The sequence below is a fragment of the Serinus canaria genome, chromosome 12 (assembly GCF_022539315.1).
Source record: "Serinus canaria isolate serCan28SL12 chromosome 12, serCan2020, whole genome shotgun sequence".
Taxonomy (NCBI): Eukaryota; Metazoa; Chordata; class Aves; order Passeriformes; family Fringillidae; genus Serinus; species Serinus canaria.
In genome coordinates, this window is record NC_066326.1 from 1,817,701 (window position 1) to 1,844,162 (window position 26,462).

Sequence of the window (26,462 nt, forward strand, 5' to 3'; positions counted from 1 at the left end):
AAAATCTTCTGCAGTTTACTGGAACCAATGTAAATGCTAATAATTTAATGATCCTTTACTTCATATCAGCCACTAACGTGATTTAAGAACAAGCCCATCTGCCAGTGACCAGCGTGAAGCAACCAGAATTAGAGTGTGGAGTGAAAGACCAGGCTATCATTTGTCAGCCCGAGGATATGGAGCTCGAGTTATCAATTCTAATAAGTACAGCAAAGTGTTCCCTCCCTCCCCAGGAGTTTGACATTTACAAAAAAAAGAAATTTCTAAAATAAAGAGCTATTGGTTTGCTACTCGGCCTTAGGGCAGGAATTTAATGTTTGTGCAATTTTTATCAGGGTTTGATCAAATCGGGGCTGCCGTGTTCTTTCACGGTAAGTGAAGGGGAAAAAGTGCTGGCTACTGAGAAACCAAAGCTTTGGTGGCCTGGCTGAGTTTGTGGTGACAAGGTGGGACCATGGACTGGGTGATGACCCTCCAGGAGAGGCTGGGCTGTGCTGGTGTAATTCCCCAGCTCCTGCACAGGGACACAGCTCAGCAAGAGGAGCGGGAACACCCTTAAACACCAGCAGGAACCCCGAGGTTTCATTATCACCTAAAGTTCACCTAAACATCATAAATTAATTATTTTGGAGTGATCATTCTCTGGTGACACATTCCAAAACCCCATTCAGGCATTCCTCCTTCTTCTTTCCAGCCTTAGGTTTGCACCATGGATCCTTCATTTTGGGGAGGAACTCTGAGTGTAGAGCTGTGGTGTGTCCTGGCAGCAGTAGGGAGGTGCCACCAGGCTCGGGAAGGAACGGAGGATTTTCTGTGAGGGTGGGGAGGCCCTGGGTGCCCAGAGCTGCTGTGGCTGCCCCTGGATCCCTGGAAGTGTCCAAGCCCAGGCTGGACAAGGCTTGGAGCAAGAGGTGGAACGAGATGATCTCAAGATCCCATCCAACACAAACCATCCCGCGATCCCAGAGCACCCCCATCCTCCCCACCCCAAATCAACCCCCCAGAGCTCAGCGAGCTGGCAGAGCACCCCAGCACGCCCAGCTTCCATCCCTGGGGGGCTCCAGCCGTGCCTACCTGTGGCAGCAGGGGCTCCCCGTCCTTGAGCCAGCGGTAGGAGGGCTTGGGGCGGCCGCTGGCGCGGCACTCCCAGGACACGCGCTCCTCGATGGCCGCGCGCACGTCGCGGATCTGCTGCGTCCAGCTGGGCTGGGCTGCAAGGCAAGCAGGGAGGGAAGCCTGGGAGCAGCACAGAGGTGCTGCCCAACAAACCCTTCTTCCCTTATCAGAGCCTTTCTTCCCTTATCAGAACCCTTCTTCCCTTATCAGAGCGTGTCGATAACGTTGGGGTTTCGGCTTTTCTGTTTTCCATCTATTTGTGTGCAACTCCAAACCCCACACTCAGTGGGAGCTGCTGCTTCCCCATTTGGGGCAGACACAGCAATTCCTCTCCAGGCCTGGCAGCCAAGGACACCTCACTGCCCCAGGGCCAGAGATGGGAACAAAAGTGAGTTGGGGGAGCAAACCTGGGGTCAGTGACTGCATTCCCTGGAGCTGGAATTGGCAGATGAACCCCCAGTGTGCAAATGGACCAAACTTATCCAAGTGTGCAAACCCTGACCCATCTTCCATTTCTGGGTGCAGCCACTGGGGCTGCCCTAAATGTACCTGCAGGCCTTCAATAAATAGAACAGCTTTTTATTGCCTTAATTCTGCCTGGCCTCTGGTTTTAGGTAGCCCCAAACCAGCATGATAAGAACTGCTAGAGATTACTGTTCTTCCTTGAGCCCAGTGCCGCTTTCTGAAGCTGGCACCGGCCAAGATCAGAAGCTACTTTTATTTTATTTGTAGTAAAAACCCTTAAAGAAAAAGAGTAGCTTCAGAAACCCTGCTCATCCTGCAAAAACAAAGCAGTAGTTACACATCTGGTCTTTCAAATAGAGACATTTCCCTCCTCAGGGTCTCTATAACTTGGGCTTCAAAGCTCTAAAATTTAGCTTCAGACTTCAAAACATGCAATTTAGAACTGGTTCTGCGTTGAAATTGAGGTTATTCCAGTAACTCTGCATGGTTACAGGCACTGCTTCAGGTCCAGGCTCTCAGCCTTGGCTTGGGTCTGGCCAGATCTCCTTATCTTGCCACAGGAAGGAAAAATCTTTGGACCCAGTTATTGTGTTAATGACTCTGAATAAGCCTAGAAAGGCCACAAGCAGATATTGGAGACACATTTTGGTAGAATTTGTCGAAAACTAGCACTGGCAGTTTTCAGCCACTTGTGAGATTGTATTTTAACTGTGTTTCACATAATTTTATTAGTTTTTTTTTTTTTTGAATAGAGTTTGAGTTTAACCAGATTCCACTGAATTCTACTAAAATTGCCACATGGTTTTGAAGACCACCCAAAACCTCAGACTTTCTTAAGAGTTACCTTTTGTCCAGATATACCTACAATATACAATACTACCTATTTAAGATATCAGTAATAGTATATTAATGTAGTATATCTATAATGCTTTTCACAAAGTCCCAATAAACAATAGAGTTTTGATTTTTTTAATGGGCATTTGCCTTATTTTGACATGAGAGCTTCTGACTTAGCAGGATGGTGTTACCAGCAGAGGTCTCCAAGAACCTGATTAATACTTTTCCCTGTGTAATCAGATAAAAAAAAAATAAATAAAATCAAGATTTCTCAAAGCCAGGTAACAACTTTACACATCTCCTTTGGATAGGGACAGGGACCCCGAGATGGGCTTGAAAGGGTAAATTTAAAAATATCACATCAAAAAGGCAAATGGGCATGATTACACCTAAAAGAGGGGTATGCCTGTGATGATGGGATGCTGGAAATCCAAATTTCGGGAACTCAGGTTGTGTTTAACCCCAGCCCTGGCACCCTGAACAAAGCAGAGATGAGGTGGAGAGTTTCCCACAGCCCCTCAGCTCCCAGGGGATTCCAAAATAAAAAAGTGACCTGAGCATCCTGGCAATGCAGAAGGGAAAGGAGAAGTGAGTGGTGTTGATTTCTCTGGCTGCCCCTCCTGCCCCTGCAATATTTTAAGCTCGTTTATTGTCTGTATCTAAAGGGGTAGGAAAGGGAAAGCCTTTAAACGTGGGAAGATGAAAGTCAGTTCTGTCATCTGGAGTAAGAACTTGAACAATTCCATCGAGCTGAGCAATTGCTACGGGTTCAGTGGCTCAAGGACATTTGCAAATTACTCATGAATTTACATATTTACTATTCTAACAGCATCTAACTCATCATTTTGAAGGGAATTTTATGATCCCATGAAAGGAGCTCTATAAAACCCACACACATCCATTTGCCTTTTTTATTTTTTCCGTGCTGTTTTGCAGATTTCCCACATGAAAACAAAACTAAAAAAAAAAAACCAAAAAAACCCCAGACAAAACAACTGGAATTAATCTGCAAGTCAAGAAAAGCCATGAATGGTAAGCTGGGCTCTATAACCTGAGTGTGTGCTGTGGAAAAACAAAGATAAACTCCAGTGGAGAGGAGGACAGAAAATTCAGAATTCATCCTTATTTCACACAGACTCCCCAAAGAAGGGAAATGATCATTTTCCCCAAAGAAGGAAAATAATTATTTTCCCCAAAGAAGGGAAATAAATAATCATTTTCCCCAAATAAGGAAAATAAATAATCATTTTCCCCAAAGAAGGGAAATTATAATTTTCCCCAAAATAAGAGAAATTCTCTCCAAAAGGCATTTTTGGGGTGGTTTGTTGATCCCAACTCCTGCCCTGAGTGCTGAGACTGAAAGGTGCAGTGCTGGAAGCTGCCACCCCAAATTCCCATCACCCTTGGGTGCAGCACCCACACAGCCACACCATCCTGACTCCCTCCAGTGATTTGAGCTGGTTCAAATTCCCAATTTCAAAGCCATTTGTGGTGCAGAGAACTCCAGAGTGAGCAGCACAGGTCAGAAAACCATCTCAGTGAAGAGCTCTGAGCCGTTTGTTCGGCAGGAGTTCGTTCTCTGCTGCTCCTGGGGAGTTTTTCTAATTAGGTCAAGCTCTCCTCTCAACAGTTCAGTGCAGAGAGAAGCTCTTGGCTTCATCTTGGGGAATGCTCAGGGCTTGGCTCAGGCTGCAAAAATGTGTGAGCCACCAAAGGAGAGTGGCCACAACCTAATGGAATTTGACAGGAGCCCACTGGGGATCAGGGCAAGGTAGCACGGCACGAGATTTCAGGCATGATAATTAAAATAATTCAGATAAGGGGATGAATCCAGCTCCTCTCCACAGCATTTTCTGGTGTAGAAACGCTCTCAGAGATAATGACAAGGCTGAATTTGGGACTGGTCTAGACAAGAGTCCTTTGGATCGTTTCAGCGGCGCTGACCAAAGAGAAATTATTTCACAGGAGGTGTTTTGGTCCTGCTTGGAGTACTTAAGATAGCACTGGCCTTGGAAACATCCTGCAGGAAAAATCTGGAAGCTGATTAAGAATTCATCTGAGTTGCAAGGGAAATTCATATGCTAAATCTATAAAGTGAAAGAAAAAGCTTAGAGATATAAGCACGACTCTTACATAAGGATGGCTTTAAAGGAAAATCTCCCCCTCCTAGGAGATTTCTGGAGTTTGTACTCAGGGGGACTGAAGAAAAGTGATGGAAATAGTGAGAAAAAACCCTGTTTACCTTTGATCACCTTTCAGTCTTCACCAGCACAAGGTGGGACAGTTAAAACCAGGTGAATAGGAAAATATGCCCGAATATATTCTTACTTCTCTAAGACAAAAAAGTCCAGGGGCAGTCTGTCCTTCACTGTAATAAATTAAAAGGCAAAAGTAGGAACTGGAAATCATGTCCTAAAAGATATTTGAAAATGAAATGATGTGGCAGGTGATGATGCATCACCTCAGAAATGAGTAACAAACCCCCAGAAGTACAGGAGAAATATGAGAAATAAACCAGGAAAAAAACCTGTAGGGCTCTGCAATCATCTGTGAGTTCAAAACAACCAAAAAGACTCAAGCAAATGAGGTGCTAATACATATCCAGAATCCAATTCTCAGCTGGGGTGTATTGATTCCAGTGCTCCTAAGCCAATTCCTAGCAGCTGATGACCTGGTGCAGGCTGTGTAATTCATCATTAATGGCAGATGAAAGGCTGAATGACTTGTCCATTACCATCTCTATTCTAAGGAGATTGAGACTGAGCCCAGGATCAGAGCAGTCTAAAGACCAGAAAGCCAAGTGTAAGAAGTAAAAAAAAAAAACCAAAAAAACCCAAAAAAACCAACCAGATGGGAAAAACAGATGAGTAACTGGAAATACAGAGTGCAGCCAGGGTGTAAGGCTTGTAAGTGCTCATCCTGCCCCAACTGGGACACAGCTCCTGGGCACAAACCCCTCAGATCCTGACTTGTTTCCTTCCCAAAGATCACAGAAACCAGACCTCAAGTTACCACTGCTCCTCTCTCTTTCTCTCCTCCCTCCTGACCCCAAAGACCAAAATCTCTTCAACTCCAGGGTGTGCAAATCCTGCACCAAACCAATCTGCTGGAAGGCTGTAACTAAAATCAAATAAATCTCCATTTGGCTGAGTCTTTGGAAACTCTTGTGCCTGACCCTACTAACCCAGCCTGGAGTTCTGCTTGGCACTAAACATTAAAGAAACAGAGAAAAATCTGAAGGAGTTAACCCAGCTGATAGAACCCCTTCAGTCATCCCTTCCTGCCATTCCCCTCCTGTTCCACAGAGGATTTTCTCCCCATTTTTTGTGGGCACACCCACAGGGACCCTGCTCATGGGTTTGGTTATTTTCCATCCTGACACGGAACTGCAGCTGCTCAGGGGTGCAAGGGGGGTCTGGGGTGATCCATGAGAAACCCTCACATTTCATTTCTATTTGTGTTTCACCCTGTTTGTATTTTTGCTTCTCCTGCTGGAGAGATGTTTCTCCAAGCAAACAATGATAATAACATGAGACTTTTTCCCAATCTCCAAAAATTGGATTTCTCTGGAAGCAGAGTTCCAGCAATCCCTTGGAAAAGGAAAAGCTGATAGGAAACAATTCTGTGCAGGAATGTGTTCTGCATGCAAGACTTCCTTGGGCAGCAAAGAATTCACAACCCAGAGTTACTCCTCCCTGTACTAACTTTTACCTGAGTAAAAGGTGACAACAGGGTTTCCTAGTGAGAGATGTGAAAAATTAATAATAACATAGTAATAATACAATAGTACACTTGTCCTACATACAGGAATTTTCTTGTAGTTTTATCAGTCCAGAAACTCCCTTTATTCAAATTTTCAGCAAATTATTTGTGATTTGGGACCTAAACTGAGCAGACACAGAAGTGCCTGATGTTCCCTTGTGCAAATTTCCTTCTTAGACTCTGACCACAGTGAAGAGCAGTCTGATTTACAGCTGAGGCTGTTTTACAGAGTGGCACAAAGTGGCTTTTGCCCAAACAAACACAGGCCCACTGATGAAAGGAGGGCTCTTTTCACTGCAAAATTAAGGAGCCTCACAAGTTCCTCGTGGGGAGGATTTAATCTGAGAAGGGGCCCAGCCAACTGAATGGGTTTTGCTGAATCTCTCAGGAAATGCTGCACAGAGCTGTAATTAGTGACAGAGAAGTCTGTCTGTCTGCTAATGCAGGTGCTGCTGTGCTGACACTTGTGGAAAACATTTGAGCTGCAATTTTTTCCTCCCTTCCTTGCCTTGCCAGAGCAGGAGAGGGTGGGGGGGGGATGCTGGAGCAGCACAGGTGATGCTGAGGCAGCACCTTTATCTGAGCTGGCTCCAGCTGAGCTGCTTTGGAGCTTTGGATATTTCCCAGCGTGGATCTGACTGAAAAACCAGGGGCAAATCCCCTGTTTTGTGTCCAAATCCCAACAAACAAACGTTCTCAGAGGGGGTGCAGCTCCTCAGCCCTCCCCTGAGCTGTCACTCCCAGCCCCACTCTCACATCACCTCAACATTCTCTGTAATTTTCACATTTTCTGTTACTCAGGTGAAATCTTTTGTTGGGAAGGGGGACCTCAAGATGTGGCATCGACTCCTCAGAGTCAACACAGGGAGCTCAAACCCAGGGCTGAGCAGCCTTGGGGTCACAAACATCAACAAAAGAAGATCAGGCTGAAACAGCATCTAAACTCACCCTGAATTAAACATCAATAATGCATAAGCATCTCCTTGATGCTGGCTTCATGAACAAAAAAGGCAATTTCTTTTTAAATTAGCTGGTTAAGGTAATCTGTTTACTGTACTTCTGCCAGGAAAAAAAAAAATACTTGTTGGCATTGCTGTTTGCTCAGGATATAAATCTTAGCCCTGTGACGGGGTTAGCAAATGTAAAATTTATGAGCAGCCAGATTAAAAATACAATCAGGTCAATGGGAGAGCATCCCAAAACACACAGAGGAGGGTGGGGAGGGGCCTGGGAGGAACTGGGAGAATCTGGAAAAACTGGGAGAAGAGAACTTTGGGTCCCCCTGGGGAGCTCACCTGTCTCAGCCACGGGATGCAGCTGGCACAGGGAGCAAGGTGCCAGGTCAGGAAGGCAGCACCAGCACCCAGAGCTGCTAAAAGGTGGAAGAGAAGAGGCTGTGCAGCCTAATTGGATAGCTCAGGATCAGGGAATAGTCTGAGTTGGAGGAAACCCACAAGGATCAAGCGGAGCTGTTGGCCCTGCAAGGGACAGCCCCAAGAATCCCAGCAGGAGCTTTTGGCAGGAATTAACCTGAGGCTGGGACAGCAGGGACAAGAGACCCAGCAGGGAAATCCAGAGTTCCAGCAGCCAAGGAAGCAGCAGGGAGCTCTGTGAGGGCAGTGACAGGACCAGGCTCCATGGCAAGGTCGATCCCTCAAGGGGGACTCGGCCCTGGCAGAAGGGTTTGTGGGGAGCAGTGAAACCCAGCCTGGTGCAGGGGGGCTCAGAAAAGGCAGCAGGAATGGATCTTGCACGTTTGATTGACCTCTTCTGCTGCCACAAGGCTGTCAAACAACTTCAGTGTCACTGGTATGCTGAGGGAGGAGAAAATAAACCCTGATACAAGAGTGAAACACAGCAGAAGCCAACCCTCCCTGACAGCTTCCAGCAGCACAGAGAGGCTGACAAGGCTGGGTTACCTACAGTGAGCAGGCAAATCTGAACTTCTTTTCCTTCTCTTTTCTTGTTTGATGCCATGCACAGAGGCTGCTCACTGGGTTTGGAGCTGTTGGAGGCTCAGTGTGACCTGCAGAGCACATCAGTGCACCTGGGCAGCACCTCTGATAACCCAGAGCACCCTGAGCCCCCAAGGCTTTGGGCTGCAGGGACCCTAAACCCACCCAGTGCCACCCCTGCCATGGCAGGGACACCTCCCACTGCCCCAGGTGCTCCAGCCCCAGTGTCCAGCCTGGCCTTGGGCACTGCCAGGGATCCAGGGACAGCCCCAGCTGCTCTGGGCACCTGTGCCAGGGCCTGCCCACCCTGATGGTAACAAATTTCTTCCTCAAATCCATTCAAACCTGCACCTTTCTGCACCTGCAGAGCGTTTCCCTCCCCAGGCACCAGCCTTGGCCTTCCAAAAGCAGCTTGTATTTCATTATTGAAATACAACTGCCAGCATTGCAGTTGTATTTCAATAATGAAAATTTTCAGCTTTAAAAAAAACTCCAACTATTAAGGAAAACTGTGTTCTTTCCCCCAACTATTTGTATAAAAGCTTACAATAAGTTACTTTCCCCTAAAAAAATTTTGCTGCCGTGCAAAACTCCAGAGCCCAGAGTACAGAATGCAAGTTGGGGTTTTTTTTAGGAGATCTATTTTCAGTCCTGGCTGCAAAACACAAGTTACCCTAAAAAAACCTGACTGGTTCCCTGGAAAATCACCATCCTCAAGACAACCAGGATGATATTTCAGTGAATTCTCTTTAAAACCTGCAGCAGGGGAGGTGCCTGTCTGCCACCTCTCCTGGGGAATTCCTCCCTTCCCAGGGAAGGGATGGAAAGAGTTCCCAGCATGACAGACTGACAGCAGGACACTCCTCTTCCCAAAAAACCTCGAGCTTCTCTGCTGAAATGCCACCATGGGTGTGAAAAGCAGCAGGAGCCACGGTGGCAGCTTTTGTGGAGGATCCAGAGCGGTAAATTCGTGACAATAATGAGATTATAACTCCATCTATGCCATGGTGGGAGTGTTCCAAAGGCTCCACTTACTGCTTCCCAAGAAAGGCAGCTCTGGCTCTGGGTACAGCAAAACTGTACAGCTGATGAGTCTTTTAATTTACCCTCCACATGGGGAAAATCAGGAGGAAAAAACAGCACTGAAAAAGGAATCTTTAAATCATCTAATTAAAAAAAATTAAAACCTGTTCAAATCAACCCCAGACTCTTTCCTCAACATGAAAGATTTCACTTTATTCTTGCTCTTTCACTTCTTTTGAATGTTGTTTTTTCATTCTATATTTCCCTCAGTTTTAAAAGGAGAAAAGTTCCTTTGAAATGGAAGCCCCCAGAGCTGTGATCTCTAAATGAAATGTATTTCAGAAATATTTCCAATTTGAAAACATCCCTATTTTTTAAAAACACACTACCCACCAAATTCAATTCAGTTTTGCCAGAAGGGGTGGTTCCCAAACTCTTTTTCTGTGGCAAAATTATTGTAAATCAAAAACCATTCTCCTCATCTCTGGAGTTCAACCCAAACTTCCCTGCTGACAGGACCTGAGCCTTCAGAAACATTTGGGGGAGAAAAATCTGCATTTTTGTCCATATTTTCTCTGCAGAACAACATGGGATGGGACAGGGGAGCAACAAAACCAGGATTTTTTGGATGCTGTGGAGGTCTCTGCACATCTGTCGGGTGTGGAACCTGCAGCTTCTCCTCTCCAAAACATCTCCAGCAGAACCTTGGTACCAAACCCAACCCCTGTGCCCCTAAATCCCCTCCCTGCAGCTCTCACCCACCTCTGCACAGGTAAAGCCACACTTTCAGTTTGCTCTGTGGGCTGTTCCCAGCAGAAATCTGGGGATGAGAGCCAGGATCAGAGGGATGAATGCATCTTCTATTTCTAGAGCAGGCCTAGGAGGCTGAAATTGGCATTTCCCAGTGCCTGGCTCAAGGGCTGTGAGTGCAGGGAGGGAAGAGCAGGCACAGAAAGCCTTTGAGGGGAGAGGGCTCTGCCCTGGCACTGCTAAATCCAAACTCCCCCTGTTCCTCAATCACTGATCCTCTGGAAAGCTGTCCTTAATTGGTTATCAGCAATTAACATTTATCCACAAAAGCTGGGGCAACCCATTCATCATAAATCCCAAGCTGAAACACAAGGATGCTCCCCCAGATTTCCTGCCTTGCCCTCCCAGCCACGAGAAGCAAAAAGAGACTTTTCCAAGCATTTCCAGCACGTTTCCATGCCAATGTCCTCCTGGGGATGTGTTTTTGTTCCAGCTGCTCTGATTCTCAATTAACATGCACCATTCAGCCAGGTTTTATTTCAAATTACACCCTTCTCCAGACGTGCCTTTTGAAAAGAAAGTCATCTCAAAAATATCCCCTCGAAAATTACGTCCTCGCAAAACATTTACTGCAGATTGCACCGAGCGCCATAAAGCAGCCCTGAAAGCAGCCAGCCTGCTCACCATAAAATGTCAGCTGTCCTCGTGCCACGTTCCTGCCCCTGACGTTTTCAGCCACGCACTCGTAGAGCCCGGCATCCTCCTGCTGGAAGTTGGGGATCTCCAGGAGCCCGCTGGAGCGGTGCCTCCGCGCCTTCCGCGGCAGCTGCTTCCCATCCGCCCTCCTCCAGCTGATGGTGGGCACTGGGCTGGGGAAGGGAGAGAGAGCAAGGTGACACTGCCAGGGGAGGCCACACTCCCAGGTAGGGGTTGAGGAGGTTTTGGAGTTTGAGGAGGTTTTGCAGGACAACGGCCACGCTCGGCCGATGCGCAATCCAGCGTGCTCGGGATGATGGACAATGGACACATTCACAAACAACAATGGACATCTTCAGAAACAGGAGAAAGAGAGAGATATCTTGAGAAAGGTACAAGAGGAAGAGTCGTCAGGACTCAGCAAGTTTGAGAAAGTGAGAAAAAAGAGAAGCAATGGGTGGGGTGGGCCAGACGATCACAGCAAGGCGCGTGAAAAATCAGATGATCCCATCAGCATTCCATTGTGAACAACTGGGATTAACCAATCAGGAACAGTTAGGATTAACCAATCAGGAACAGTTAGGATTAACCAATCATGTATTAGCTAGGATTAACCAATCATGAACAGCTAGGATTAACCAATCACAAACAGCTAGGATTAACCAATCACAAACAGCTAGGATTAACCAATCACAAACAGCTAGGATTAACCAATCATGTATTAGCTAGGATTAACCAATCATGTATTAGCTAGGATTAACCAATCACAAACAGCTAGGATTAACCAATCACGTATTAACTGGAGACACGAGGACAGTAGAAATTTATTATAAATTCAGCCTTTTTGGGGATAATGAAGTTGGTTTCACTTGATCACATTGATCATGGTGTGATGTCCCATTCCTGCTCCTCTGCACTGCAGTGAGGGGCCTGGCTCAGGGTCCAGAGGGGTTTTATTATGGGTGGGTTGTGTGGAAAATAAGTGTAAATGTGAATTGATAATTAATTTTGTGCTAATCTGACACACATATTCTTCCCTGAACCATTAAAGGGGAGGTGGGGCCACACAGTGCAATAGTTTAAATAATGATGGCTGTCACTCACGGGTATTCAATCTGTTGTACATGAACAGATTTTATAAACAGGTTTTATTATGGGTGGGTTGTGTGGAACATAAATGTAAATGTGCTTATCACGGTGTATTAGCAGGAGATATTTTATTATTAAAATGCTGTTTTAACCCAGCTGAATTTGGGGTTCTGCTGTAAAAACACATCCATTTGAGGTGGGGAGGCCCTGGAAGGGGTTGCCCAGAGAAGCTGTGGCTGCTCTAAAAGTGTCCAAAAGATGGAGCTTGGAGCAGCCTGGGATGATGGAAGGTGTCCCTGCCCACGGCAGGAGTGGCACTGGATGGGATTCCAGGTCCCTTCCAACCCAAACCATCCATTTTGTGATGATTTTCCTGCCAGTCCCAACATTTTGGAAGTGTTGCCAGTGTTTACTCCAGGAACAAGAGTCCCCAAGCCCTGTGGCTGCTCTGAAAGCTGGCCACAAGTGAGGGAAGTGGGTCACTGGGAAGGAACTGCTGCAAACCCCACAAACCCACCAACGTGAGAAGCTGCAGGAATAATAATTTATAATAATAATAATGGATCCAAACTTACTTGCCCAAGGCAAAGCACTCCAGTTTCACCGTGGTTCCCTTCGCAGATGGAACAGTTTCTGGGAACTGCACTTCTATTTTGGGCTCGTACTCTCCCATCACCCCTGGGAACATAAAGGAGATGCTAAGGCTTGGTTGAATTTCAGCAGCAAATTCACAAGTGTTCCCGTGCTAGCACAGAGCTGTTCTATACATCATTACTTGCCCAATTAATCCATTCATTTTAAACATGGCTTGTTCCTAACAGCCGTGGAGTGTGGGCTCTTTTCCCATTTACTGCCAGAGGAGAAGCTGAACCAACTCTCCACACCATCTGCCAAAGATTAAAATCTCTTCAAGGCTCTGTTACTTTTTGCTTTTGAATATGCAGGATTTTTGCAGGTAACTTGTGAAATAAGGGGAGCAATAATCAGGGAGGTTCAGCCTCTTCTAGAAATGGAACGTGGGACAAACAGCCAGTAGGAAAAGAGTTTTAAAATCCCTGGAGTTAACAGAGATATTTCTATTAAATTCCAGGTCTTCAATGCACAGAGATCTTCTACTCCTCGGGTAATTTCTTTATTTTTTTACTGCCCCAGTAAATCACGGAGCGTGGCAGCCTCTTTATGAAATTGTGTTTAAAAATTTGTGCACATAAAAAGGCCATTATACCCCTGACAAATGGCTCCATTTCCAGCCACTGCACTGTCTTCAAGCCAGCACATATAATTCCACCAATAGTGATTATCAGCTAATTGATGATTGCAGTTCCAATCTCAACAGTGCAGCACTTCCTGGATGGTGGCCAGGCAGGAGAGGAGCTGGCTCAGCCCTGGAGAACCCCAAAAATACAGAAATGAGCCTGCAGTGACCCTGGGCCACCTCAGAGCTGCTGAGCTTGGCCTGTGATTGCTGCCTGCTCTTGCTTTTCACACTGGGTGCAAGAAAATCCTGTTTTTTTCCTTTAGTTTTCCGGTGATGCAGCTGGAAATGCTGAGTGTGAGGCTGACACCTCTGCTTGCTGACCTGCTCTCATGCAAGAGCAGGTTATGTCACCTTCCAACACAGTAACTGCAAAGAAATGGTCAACAAAGTAGCTCCTGCACAGCCTCAGCTGTCAAAATTAAACACATTTATTAAAAATGTGGATACTCTCCCCATATTCGTGCCCTGCCTGGTACACAGAACAGGAAATCTGGGATTCCCTGAGGACATTCCAGCATTTGCAAACCATACAAACAAGGATTATGTGGCATGGCACTCATTAGCCCTCTGCATGTTAACACTGCACCCTCCAAAAGCTCTAAATCCTGTTTTCCCAGCTGGGACCTGCCAAATCTTTGCAATCTTGCCTACATTTCTCCAGAATCTGATTATTTGTGCTGATTATTTGCTGGGTGAGCTCCAATCAAGCCAAGAACTGCCCCGTGGTCTCCAAAGCAGCAGCTGAGAGCACTTGTGGAGATCTTTTCCCCCTTCTCTTCACTGACTTTTTATTTATTCCCATTTCTTTGCCTTGGGCTGGGCCTGGAGAGCTGAAATTCCAGGGGGATAAAACCCCCCAGAGGGGTGGGAATGTTTCCCTGGGGCTGTGGGACACCAGCTACAGCCACCACCCCCCTCAGCCCTGCAGCTCTGGCCTCTCCCAGCCTCACTGCCAACTCCAACCACTGAAAAATCAGGATTTGCACCTGGAAAAATCAGGATTTGCACCTGGAAAAATCAGGATTTGTACCTGGAAAAATCAGGATTTGCACCTGGAAAAGCCACAAGGCTCCTGCTGCAAGGACACCTTGCCAATCTCCATAAATTTATACAGGGTCTGAAGTGAGTCCTGCTGTCTCCTCTTTACAGGAGCAACATCAGAGCAGTTGAGACATCTTTGTCCTGAATCCAAGACCATTTCCATGCAGAAAATCCTCATTTTTCCTGCTGTTCCTGGGTGATTGAACATCTGACTTAGCTGTGCAGGTGGCAGGGATGGAGGAGGAAATAAAGGACTGAAGCAGAGCCTGGGTTTGTGGCTCGGGGAGCACTCCCAGTGTCAGGGCACATCAGATGCTCCATGAGTTGGCATTTCAGAGGCTTTTGTGTCTTTCTTCCAATTTCAAAGCTTAAAACCATTTTTTTTTTTTGGGCTGAAAGTCCCAGGAATTCGGGAGGAGGAGAATTTGTCTGAGGATTGGATCTGCATTTCCTGACAACACCTGTGAAACGTTGCAGTTTATTTGGCCCATGCAGCTGCTGCTGCTGGCAGTTTTATTCCAGGACTATTTTGGTCCTTTCCCACTGCTACTGTTTCAATCCTGGTATGAAAAATCCCACGTTTTAACCAGAAATTGGGAAGCAGCAGCTCTCAACACCTGGATGGTCCCAGCAACAATTCCTGCCCCATCAGCCTAAAGCCATTCCCCTTGTTCTGTCACTGCACACCCTCGTACCAAGTCCCCTCCACCTCTTCCAGTAGGGTTTGCAAAAAAATAAATCCTATCAATCACTGGAATATTTAAATGATTCTTTCAGCCCTGCAATTGTCAGCACGAGGCAAATTTAAACACTGCTCTTGGCCAGCCATGCCAGGCTCACCGTGGACTCAGAGGGACAGGTTTGCTCTGCTGTGCTTATGGGATCACAGAATTCCCTGAAAGGGAGGGCAGATGTGGAGCAGAGCTGGAGAAGCAGCACCTCCACCCCTCCCAGTCCAGCTGGGACAATTCCTCATCACCAGCAGTATTTCCCACTCCATCCACAGGGATTGTGTCCACCTGATGGGCAGGAGGCTGCAGCAAGGAGCCTGCGTTTTCCAAGCAAGGGATTTTTGTCAAATCCCACGAGGTGACAGTGGATCTCCTTCCAGGAGAAGCTGCTAACATTGCATTTCTATTCCTGGAACAAATGTCCCAACTGTTAGCCTTTAAACAGAGACATTTTAATTAATTTAAATTGGAAATTAACATGCAAATGTATTTTTCTTATCTGCTCCAAAATGATGACGATAGAGATCAATTGTCTGTATAAATTTAGAAATCCTCTTTTGCTTTCTTGTCCCCTTTTTTGTATTATTCCACAGACCACTAATAATAGCACTAATTCTGCTGGGAAACACAGGCTGAGCTAACAGTTACCGAAACAACAAAGTGCCTTTGTTCACTTTGGGCCTGCATAAAATGAGAAAAACTGCAATGTCCAGGCTCTAAAATCTATTTTATTTCCTGTCTTTGGCCAGCTCCCACTGGGTTTTCCTTTTTTAATTACTGCCTGACTCTGAGAGTCGCTCCTGCAGTGGGGAGAGCAACTTCAGCTGTCCATGAGTTTGAGAAAAACCCTTCACTCCATGTCCTGGATTGCCCAGGGAATTGTGTTCTGTTTGCCATCTGCATGGCAGCTGTCTCCTGTTCAGGGGCAGATTTCCTTATCTCTCCCACACCCACTCCTCCCTCCAGCAGACCCCTGCTGATAACAGCCATGGAATGTCCCTGCATGGCTGATAAGAGCTACAGCATCCCATGGGAGATGTGAGCCCAGAGGGAGGAGCCAAGCATTCCTACCTGGATACAATCTGGAGATTCTGGAACACCAGCACGGCTTCTGCACTGGATTTCCCAGAGGAACAGCAGCTGCCTCTTCCCCTGGATCTCCAGAGGCAGAGTGCACCTTTCTCCAGGATCCCTGCTCCAGCAGAACCAGCCCTGGCACTGCAGGAGGGCTGAGCCACAATTCCAGTGGGAATGGGACTGCTCCAGGATCCTGCTCCAGCAGAACCAGCCCTGGCACTGCAGGAGAGCTGAGCCACAATTCCAATGGGACTGCTCCAGGATCCCTGCTCCAGCAGAACCAGCCCTGGCACTGCAGGAGGGCTGAGCCACAATTCCAGTGGGAATGGGACTGCTCCAGGATCCCTGCTCCAGCAGAACCAGCCCTGGCACTGCAGGAGAGCTGAGCCACAATTCCAATGGGAATGGGACTGCTCCAGGATCCTGCTCCAGCAGAACCACCCTGGCACTGCAGGAGGGCTGAGCCACAATTCCAGTGGGAATGGGACTGCTCCAGGATCCTGCTCCAGCAGAACCAGCCCTGGCACTGCAGGAGAGCTGAGCCACAATTCCAATGGGACTGCTCCAGGATCCCTGCTCCAGCAGAACCACCCTGGCACTGCAGGAGGGCTGAGCCACAATTCCAGTGGGAATGGGACTGCTCCAGGATCCCTGCTCCAGCAGAACCACCCTGGCACTGCAGGAGGGCTGAGCCACAATTCCAGTGGGACTCCTGCCAGCCCCCTGACCCACAGGGTGTCAGGCTGTGCTCTGGCTCTGCCAGGGTTGGTTTAGTTCACTGCATTGTTTATTTTATCCTTTTATTTTCTTCCCTAATAAAGAACTGTTATTCCTGCTCCCATATTTTTTGCTTGAGAGCCCTTTAATTTCAAACTTATAGCAATTCAGAGGGAGGGGGCTACATTTTCCATTTCAGGGGAGGCTCCTGCCTTCCTTAGCACACACCTGTCTGTTCAAACCAAGACATCCAACATAAACATTTCAGCCAATTTTTACTTTCTGGGTCAGACACCCAACCACAAAAACCCAGCAGAGCCCCCCAGGGCAGCTGGGCAGGGTCCTACCGTCGTTCCTGAGCACGAGGGGCGTGGGTGGCCCCAGGACCTTGCTGTTGGTCACGGTGTTGGTCACCACGCAGGTGTAGTTGCCCACGTCCGAGGTCTCCACCTTGGCGATGTAGAGGTTCCCGGTCTCCTGCGACACGAAGCGCCGGTTGTCCTGGTGCACAAAGGTGGGGTACTCGTTGAAGATCCAGGCGTAGGTCAGCTCTGCAAGCACAAGGGACACGCTGTGATCAGGGAAACATGGACACAGCACAGCCCAAGGAATGAGCCCCACGGCTGCTGATGCCCTGCTGGATTTTACCTTTTTACCTTCTCCACATTCTCTGATGCCCTGGTGGTTTTTACCTCTTTATCTTCTCTACATTCTCTGATACCATTCTGTTTTTTTACCTTTCTACCCTCTCTATATTCTCTGAGGCCATTTTGGTTTTTACCTTTTTTCTTTTATGTATTCTCTGATATATATGTTTGGGTTTTGGTTTTTACCTTCTTTTACTTCATATATTCTCTAATACCCTTTTGGTTTTTACCTTTTTATCTTCTCTACATTCTCGAATACTGTTTTGGTTTTACCTTTTTATCTTCTCTATATTCTCTGATGCCATTTTGGTTTTTACCTTTTTTTCTTTCACATATTCTCTGCTACCATTTTGGTTTTTACTTTTTTATCTTCTCTATATTCTCTGATGCTATTTTGGTTTTTACCTTTTTATCTTCTCTATAGTCTCTGATGCCATTTTGGTTTTTACCTTTTTATCTTCTCTAACTTCTCTGATACCATTTTGGTTTTTTACCTATTTATCTTCTCTATATTCTCTGAGGCCATTTTGGTTTTTACCTTTTTTCTTTTATGTATTCTCTGATACATATGTTTGGGTTTTGGTTTTTACCTTCTTTTACTTCATATATTCTCTAATACCCTTTTGGTTTTACCTTTTTATCTTCTCTACATTCTCTGACACCATTCTGGTTTTTTTACCTTTTTATCTTCTCTACATTCTCTAATACCCTTTTGGTTTTACCTTTTTATCTTCTCTATATTCTCTGATGCTATTTTGGTTTTTACCTTATTTTCTTCTCTATATTCTCTGATACCATTTTGGTTTTTACCTTTTAATCTTCTCTATATTCTCTGATATATATGTTTGGTTTTTTTATATGCTCTGTTCTGGTTTTTACTTTTTTTTCCTTCATATATTCTCTAATACCCTTTTGGTTTTACCTTTTTTTCTTCTCTATACTCTCTGATGCTCTTTTGGTTTCTACTTTCTTTTCTTCCATGTATTCTCTGTATTCTCTACACATATATTTGTAGCTTTTTATCATAGCTTAGCTTCAACGTTTTCCTAGGCAGAAAGACAAAACAAATTCCAGGATCCCTGTGCTGTCCTGGCTCTCCTTAGAAACCAAGGCTGAAAATGGCTTTTAGAGACAATTTTTTTGTGAACAGGGCCTGGATCTGATCTGAGGGGAGAGAATTTAGAAGGTACCAGAGCTGGGGGGATTCATTCACTGGCAGGTTCTGAATTGGGGCGTTCCTGTCAGACATGCTAATCTGCAGAATCTATAAAAATTGTACAAGAAAATCAAATGCATCCTCAGCCTTTTCCACCTGCAGAATTTGTGCACTTGAGGACCAAGGTGCCCCTTTTATCACCCTAACTGTGTCTGGCTCATATTTTTAGGACCAGAGGAAAAGGCATCACTCCAAATGCAAATTTCCAGCTGTGAAATCCCACACACGGATCTGATATTTCCTTCAACATCCTCCAGAATAAAATACATTTCACAGGAATCTCACCTTTTTGTGGTGAACATTCCAGCCTGCCCGTGGCTTTGCTTTCATCCTCCCTAATTAATTTTTTTCCCCCCCTTAAAGCCAGTTGTGAGGAGGATCTGCCGAGCTGTGTTATCACCCACTGGATGCTTTATTCCTCAGGAATTTCTGAATCAGCAGAAAACTGAACACTAAATTAAGCAGCTGTAATCTTCTCTGTGACTAATTAGACAGGGCTGTGTGTTTTATAAGGCGTCTTTGGAAGTTATTTGAGCCATAAAGAAGAAGTGAGAGACGTTGCAGAGGCTGGGAGTGAGGTTAATGCAGTCTAACCCTGTTATATCTGCCTGAGCCAAATGCCCAAACTCTCTCAAAGAGCCTGAAGTGGATACAAGGCTGCTGCAGTTTTCTAAGGGAACACTAATTATACTAAAAATCACATTCTTGTTTTAATAGTCTAATGAGTCGTGGCTGCAATTGACCTCAACTACCATGAGGTACTTTGGAAAATACATTCTGCCCTCAGGTCCCACTGTTCCCAGCCAGACGAGGCTGAATGCAGCCTTTGGCCTTCATTTATTTATTTATTTGTAACAAAGGACTGGAAAATGCCTGCCCAGACTATGAGAAAGGTCTGAGAATTCAGTTTATGAGGGAATATCTAATCATCATATTTACACATGTGCATCTCATTAGAAGGAGCCTCATGCTGATGTCAAGAGCACACTCAGAGCAAACAAGGCACCACTTCCCAGCCAGCTCATTATTTTCTGCAAGGAGTTAAGTTTGTTGTTTTTTTGTTTCTTAAATTTGCTCTTGGTGAACAATTATCTTGCTCCTCCAGAAGCAGCCAGCACCAGGCAAGCAAACATGCCTGCCCTGGGATGCACAGAGGGGTTGGAATTGGAGTGGCTCTTCACACACAAGGTTTCCACCAGAGCCCCCTGAGCTCTGCAATTCACAGAAAGTGGAAATGTTAAAGCCACATAAATTATGCACTGCCTTTTTTTTTCTCCTTTTTTTGTGGGGTTACAGTTCCATTGCCCTGCCTGCACCACTGGATCAATTTTTTATCTCCTAGTCTTAAATAATTGCAGAACAATTTAAGGAAATCAGCCTGGACAAAAGTCTCACCTGGTAATTCTCCCTTTGAGTCTGAGCTCTGCTGCCCAGCTCCACCACACCACAGCTCTGGGCCTCAGATGCAGGTTTTAATAAAAAGAATGATAAATAATGAACAAGATTAATCTAAAGTTAATAAAACAGGTTTGGATGAACCCTCAGCTATGCCAAATCTGAGGACACAGTTAGTCAGCAGCCAGGCAACAGAGAAATGTGCTGTCAGAAGTTTATAGGAACAAGAAAAATGCACAAAATTACCCAATTTCTGTGTTAGATCCATTCTCACAGCAATTTTCAGTGCTGTGTTTGCCTCCCAGCCCCTGGACTGCCCAGCTCTGGGTAATTAAAAGGGCAAGAGCTCTTCATTACCTGACCCTCATCAACAGCCCTGGATCTGCTGCATCTCCAGCCTGTGGGTGTCACAGGCAGTGAAATATTTGGGCGCACACAGCTGGCCTGGTGTCACTGACATGTTTTATGTAAAATCCTTTCCTTAGGATTTTTCCCCTCCTGGGAAGCTGAGAGGCCTCAGGAACAAACTGTAAACAATTCTTATCTGCTGCTGTGGAATGCAACAGGGCAAATCTGTGATTGGCCTCGTCAGGCTGTTTGCAATTAAGAGCCTATCACAGATCACCTGCCCGGCCGGTCTCAGTCTGAGAAGACTTTTGTTTACACATTCCTATTCTATTCTTAGCTTAGCATGGTAGTGAAATCCTTCTCTCTATTCTTTTAGTATAGTTTTAATATATTATATATCATATAATAATAAATCAAGCCTTCTGATACGTGGAGTCAACTTTCTCGTCTCTTCCCTCATCCTGGGACCCCTGTGAACGAGATTACAGCCTGGCTTATCTCTGCCAGGCAGCTGGGGATGGCTGTGAGCACCAGCCATGACTGCACTGGGCCAGCCTGAGCCCAAAGGGAGGGAAATCCACACCAATCTTCATCTGTGCTGGACAGAAAACATCATGGGCTGAGCTCCTGCACTGGGCCTCCAGGGAAACACCAGAACTTCCAACAGCATCTGCTCAGCCCCCTCCCATCCAGCACAGCCTGGGGAGGAACCTGGTGGGTGTTAATCACAGAATTTCTAGGTTGGAAGAGACCTTTAGGATCATCGAGTCCAACACCTCAACCAGAACATGGCACCAAGAGCCACATCCAGTCTTTTTTTAAACACATCCAGGGATGGTGACTCCACCACCTCCCTGGGCAGATGATTCCAGTATCTGACCACTCTTTCTGTGAAAAACTTCCTCCTTAATTCCAGCCTGTATCTCCCTTGGCACAGCTTGAGACTGTGTCCTCTTGTTCTGTCTGTTGTTGCCCGGAGAAAGAGACCGAGCCCAGCTCACCACAGCCACCCTTCAGGAAGTTTTGTCTGACAAGCCTTCCAAACTTGTCTCTCAGGCATTCCAGCCAGTCTTGCCTGGCAGGAAAAGCCAGCCACCAAGCCGAGCTGTGTTTGTCACTCTGGCACCTCCTGGGGCAGCTCTGGTGCTCACTGGGAGTGTCAACCAGGACTGGATCTGGTGCCACTCCCAAGCCCTTCTCCTTTAAACTGAAGTTTCTGGAGGCAGGCTCAGCCCAGCTGGGTGATTCTCGCTCTCTCTGAGTTCATTTCAATGAGGAAATTCTGGTAATACAAAAGGAATAATGGCTTGATAAGGTCCAGAGAGTGGCACCAACACCTCGGTAAAGAAACACTCATCGTCACCTGACACCCCTGCCTCATGGAAACAGGAGAGGTCAGCCAGAGAAAAGGATGAAAAGGAGCCTGGCTGAAGCTGCTAATTTCCTCTAAACAATCACCAAAAGAGAATAAAACCACGGGAAGCTGGGCATGTGCACAGTGGGGCCTACCCTGAATTTCCCTTCTGCTCTGGGTTTGAGCTGTGGGAGATTCAGTCACTGCTGGTGCTCTCCAGGCTGGTGTTACATCAAGTGCTCCCCACACCACCTGAAGGAATGACTCACAGATTTAATCCATCACTTGGTTTTCTGTTTAAAGTCACAGAGAGTTAGCCTAAAAATCCTTTTTTGTGTGTGCACCAGCTTCAGAAAAGCTAAAGGTCCCTGGGCTTGTTTTAAAACATATTTCAATGTGACCCAGCTAATCCTTTAATACCAGCTTTCACTACCTTTGATCTGTATTTGTAAGAGATCAGATCAAACCTCTAGAAAAAAAAAAAAAACGTTGGTTGCAGAGGAATTTCCTTACTGCAATGAATTAAAATTATGATGCACTCCAAGGCTGAAAGACCTGCCCAAACAGCCTGAGGGGGAATGGCCTGTAGGGCACTGCCTGTAGCACACAGGAAAAAACCATTCTCTCCATTTATTTGCTAGATAATCAGTGTTCAGTGCCATAATAAAGTGCTTTGATACCTACCAGCTGAAAACATCATCATGGTTGCACATTTATTCCAGTTAAACACATCGTGGTTGCATTTTTAGGTGCAGCCACGTGCATGACGTAACAGAAAATGCCCAACCCAATACCCCCAGTGATTTTTGAACAATAAAACATCAGCCCCATAGGAATGGGGGCTCCCACAGGCAGGACTGTTGACTTGAACAAAGCAGAACAAAGTGCAGATTTGGGTGTGGAACCCCAAATTTGGCACATCAGTGCTGTGTGTGTGTCACTGGGCACATTCTGCAGCCCCGGCTGCCTGCGAGGGCTCTGCAGAGCTGGGTGTGGAGGGAAGGGCTGGGCAGAGCCTGGGAGCAGCACTCTGATCTCCAGTTTGCTTCATAAAGACATCACAAGATGTTACAGCTCCCGATAAACGCTATTGACTGGGTTCTGTCAGACAGATTTCACTCATCTGCAGCCAAACCCTGCCAGCCCTACCCCCTCTCATCCCATTTCAATCTTCATTTAGTGCTGACTGCAGCCAAGCAGGGAATGAACCACACCACTGGCTCGCAGATGAGTTCTTTTTAAAGATGTCACGAGCCATCACTGATAAATAAAAAATCCATTAATGTCGTGTTCCTCTTTATTTCCCTGTTTCCAAGGACTTTGGTGGGGGCTGAGCCTCTTCCCCTCCAGTTCCACACCCCAGCCCTCCTCCTGCGTCCTTGCCACCCAGCTGGGGCACAAAGAAGGGAATGCTGGGGGTGCTGACTCTGCAGGTGACAAGGGACACGTGCCAGCTGAGAATCTGGCCCTGTTCCTGACCCAGCCTCTTCTTTTTGCACCTCAAAATTCATCCCAGCTGAAAGGAGGCAGATCCCACTCGCCACCTCAGGTGCTAAAATGAGTGTAAATCTGTGATGAGCTTGGCATTTGTGCTGTAAGGAATATTTGTAATTTCATAAATCTCTCAATTAAGAGAGCTCTGGGTGCTCCCTGGGCTGTCAGAAACATCAAGCCAAAGCACTCCCAAATTAGAGGAGAATTTATCCTTATCCTTCATCCTCAAATATGTTGATAAACTCCTGCACAAACTGAATCAGCAGTTTCACAGAAAGGATTATGTCAGATTAATTTTAATCTAATCCATTTCTATCTCCTGAGAAGCTTTCTACTTCTTGCTTTTAATAATTTAAACGGTGACTGTGGCAGAGCATAAAAAATAAATGATGGGAGATGCACTTTAAATGGAAGTTACCATTCTCAATCACTTTTTATTTAAATGAGAGTTTCATATGCCTGATTTTGAGTTTAATGAACCCCATTTTTGCTGAACTGTAATAATCTCCATCACATGGAGCCAGACACAGATGAATTACAGAAAGCCAGGGTGTGACTCACCTACTCCCTGGGATGGAAGGAGACACCTGGAGGGAAATTTGGGCTGAATTTGGAGGAATTTTGGGGCAGAAATGCTGCCAGGCTGCTCAGATGCAGCTTTCAGGAGCAGGAGACAAACTGCAGCAGTTGGAAGCTTTGGGAAGTTGTTCTCTGGATCTTGGCCTGAGATCAATCACTCAGAGGCTTTTTGAGCTCAGCTGCTCCTGCTCTGAAAACACTTTTAGGGTGCTGACACTTCAGGCATGGGAATTTCCTGCTTGTGGGGACATGGGAGTGGCAGTCACTGCTGAGGGGAAAAACTGGTGACAGGTTCAGGTGTTTTTCTGCATCCTCTGCTCTCCTCCACCCCCCACACACCTCCAGCACTCACCCTGCATCCCCCTCCTGGGAATTCCTGCTGGAATTCCACGTGTTCCCATTCCAGGAAGGTCAGCTCATGAGCCCCAGCTCATGGGAACTGAACCCTGCTGGGGCATTTTCCTGTTTGTTTGGGAACTCTGGCCCTCCCTGCACCCTCCAAGCAGAATTATCCATGGAAAACAAAGTTTAACACCTGCCCCACCACCCAGGCAGGTCTGCAGCCCCTCCTGATGCTCCAACACCACAGACAAATCCATCAAATCCACCACTGACCGTCCCTAATGGGCAAATATTTCCCTTTTTCTGTGCTTTTCCCAGCCCCAAGGGAGAGTTCACCTGCTCAGGTTTCCCCTCCAGCCTTGGCAGTGATCCCTGCCAGGCTGCTCAGTGGCCCTGCAGCCTTCTGACAAATAGCTGAACCAGCTCCCCACCAGCTTGGCAGATTTTTTGCTTGGTTTCCTGGAGAAATGGAACTTTTACAGCCACGGTGCCCACCCCTGTGTGCAAGGCTCCTCTCTAAATTAGCTTCTCACTAATTGGAACCAAATCTGACCAAGCAGCAAAGGCTTCCCAAGACATTAGGACAGCAGAGAAAGAGGAGAAGCTATCGATCCTTTAATAAGGAGGACCAGGGGTAGCTCAGCCCTTGGACATCCTGCCTGGCCAGGGGGAACTGGGAATAGAGGTTCTGTGAAATTCACATTTCTCAAAAGCTCTGGGCATCCCACACTGAAAGAAACAGAGAAATAAAGGCTGAATGTTAAGGCTGCTGTAGTGGAGGGAGGACATTAGGTGCTCCAGGATCCTGCTCTGCTCCATTTGCTGATCATGGTATAAAAATGCCTGATAATTGCCTTTTTCCTCCTGCTCTCTCCTGATTTTTCCCAGGTTTGCTGCCCTTCCTCCTTGCACTGTGTGGTGGGGGCTGTACAAACACGAGACATGATTTGTGGGATGGATTATTTACAGGACAAACCCCCCAAGCCATTCATCCCACCCCAGCAGCCCAAAGACCCTCACTGTTCCCAGCCCATGAAGTGTCCATCATCCCTTTAGAACAATAATAACAACAGGAGAGAAAAAGTGAGCAGAGAAGGGAGCAGCCACTGATGATCCCCGTGCCCAGGAGTGGTTTTAGCAGCACTGGAATCTGTGAAGTGCCTTCTGCAAACACCCTTGGTGTCCAAACTTCACTCCTGCCCGTGCAGCATGAAAGGCTGGGATTGAGATGGGATCAGAACTGCCATCTCCTCTGTCAAATGCTAAAATTTAGTTAGTTCTGCTTGATTAAGCTGTGCAACAGAACTAAAAGTTTTCCTGGATGCCATCAGGGAAAGAAAGGCAGGAGAGAATGAGGAAACCTGAATGCATCCAATCTGTGAAAAGATGTGGGAATAACTCTCTGTCAACAGCTCAGCTCACAGACAGGGATGTGTTCCCATCCATGGCTGGGTTTCCATCAGGAGTGATGGCACCAGACAGGAAAGGATTATGGGAACAACTGGGCTTTAATGAGTCTCCTCCTCTTCGGGAAAATGGAATTTTCCAGGTGCAGTGAGGACATGGGCACTGCAGAGACAGAAAACTGATTTTCCTTGAAATCCTGCCTTTGTTGGCTCAAGGGGACACAGCTGCCCAGGAAGGTCAGAAAGGAGAAGAGGGGCAGAGTGTCTGAGGAGCTGAGGCTCAGAGAGAGGAATTATTGGGGGATTCAGTTCCAGGAATGATTGGGGGATTCAGTTCCAGGAATTATTGGGGGATTCAGTTCCAGGAACTATTGGGGGATTCAGTTCCAGGAATTATTGGGGGATTCAGTTCCAGGAATGATTGGGGGATTCAGTTCCAGGCTCAGCAGAACTTTTGAGGCTGTGTCTGCAGGAGAAGACACATCCTACAGAGCACCAGCAGCTTCCCAGCTGAGCACTTTGCTGTCCAAAAAAGCCATCAGCTGGTTGATTTCTTGCCCAGATTACTGAGCTGGGCTGGGAGTGAGAACAGATGTGCTCCAGCTGTGGAGAGTGGGGGAACGAGCAGAGCCCAGGGCAGGACAGGCAGACAGGGATGAAATTCAGATCATGGAGGAATTGAGAGATCATTTCCAGCAGCCCTCGGTGCACGCCCAGCCCTTCCCACAGCTCTTGGAGAGCTCCATCTCCACGGGCCTCTCCCACGAGGGCTGCAAGGCAAATGTCATGAGAACGTGGTAATAGATCTTCCTGAAGATGAACCACCAGAAACTCGCAGGAAGGGGGGAGAGAAATCCTAAAGACAAGTTCATTTATCTTCCCAGAGAAGGGAGGGGAAGGAGTTCCAGACCTGCTTGTTCTGCGTGAGGAAGGGTGTGCTGCCAGCCTGTCAAGTAGAAAATCCTTTCCAAGACTGTTTTTTTTTAGCCTCTGGACTCACAACGAAATGCCAGGGATGCTAGAAGGAATTTGAAAACTGTGGTTGTTAAAATATTAACTAACCCTGCCCTGACCATCAAATAAATCTAATAAAAGTGGCAGCTAAATGATTCAGCTCCCACAGAGTTACATGAAAAGAACTATTTGGCACAAAAGAATATTTTA

At 46.5% G+C, this 26,462-nt stretch overlaps 1 protein-coding gene across 3 annotated transcripts in view; it reads right to left on the minus strand.

Annotated features, from left to right (window-relative positions):
• The window catches only part of LOC103823699 (contactin-4), a 261,680-nt gene that overhangs the window by 55,683 nt on the left and 179,535 nt on the right, over window positions 1-26,462 (minus strand). For all 3 annotated transcript variants that reach the window (XM_050979442.1, XM_050979443.1, XM_050979444.1), the window contains 4 exons: window positions 16,865-17,068; window positions 12,269-12,371; window positions 10,593-10,777; window positions 1,075-1,211 (listed from right to left, as the gene is read on the minus strand). In XM_050979442.1, the coding sequence (XP_050835399.1) occupies window positions 1,075-1,211; window positions 10,593-10,777; window positions 12,269-12,371; window positions 16,865-17,068 (629 nt within the window). The remainder of the gene's footprint in view (window positions 1-1,074; window positions 1,212-10,592; window positions 10,778-12,268; window positions 12,372-16,864; window positions 17,069-26,462) is intronic.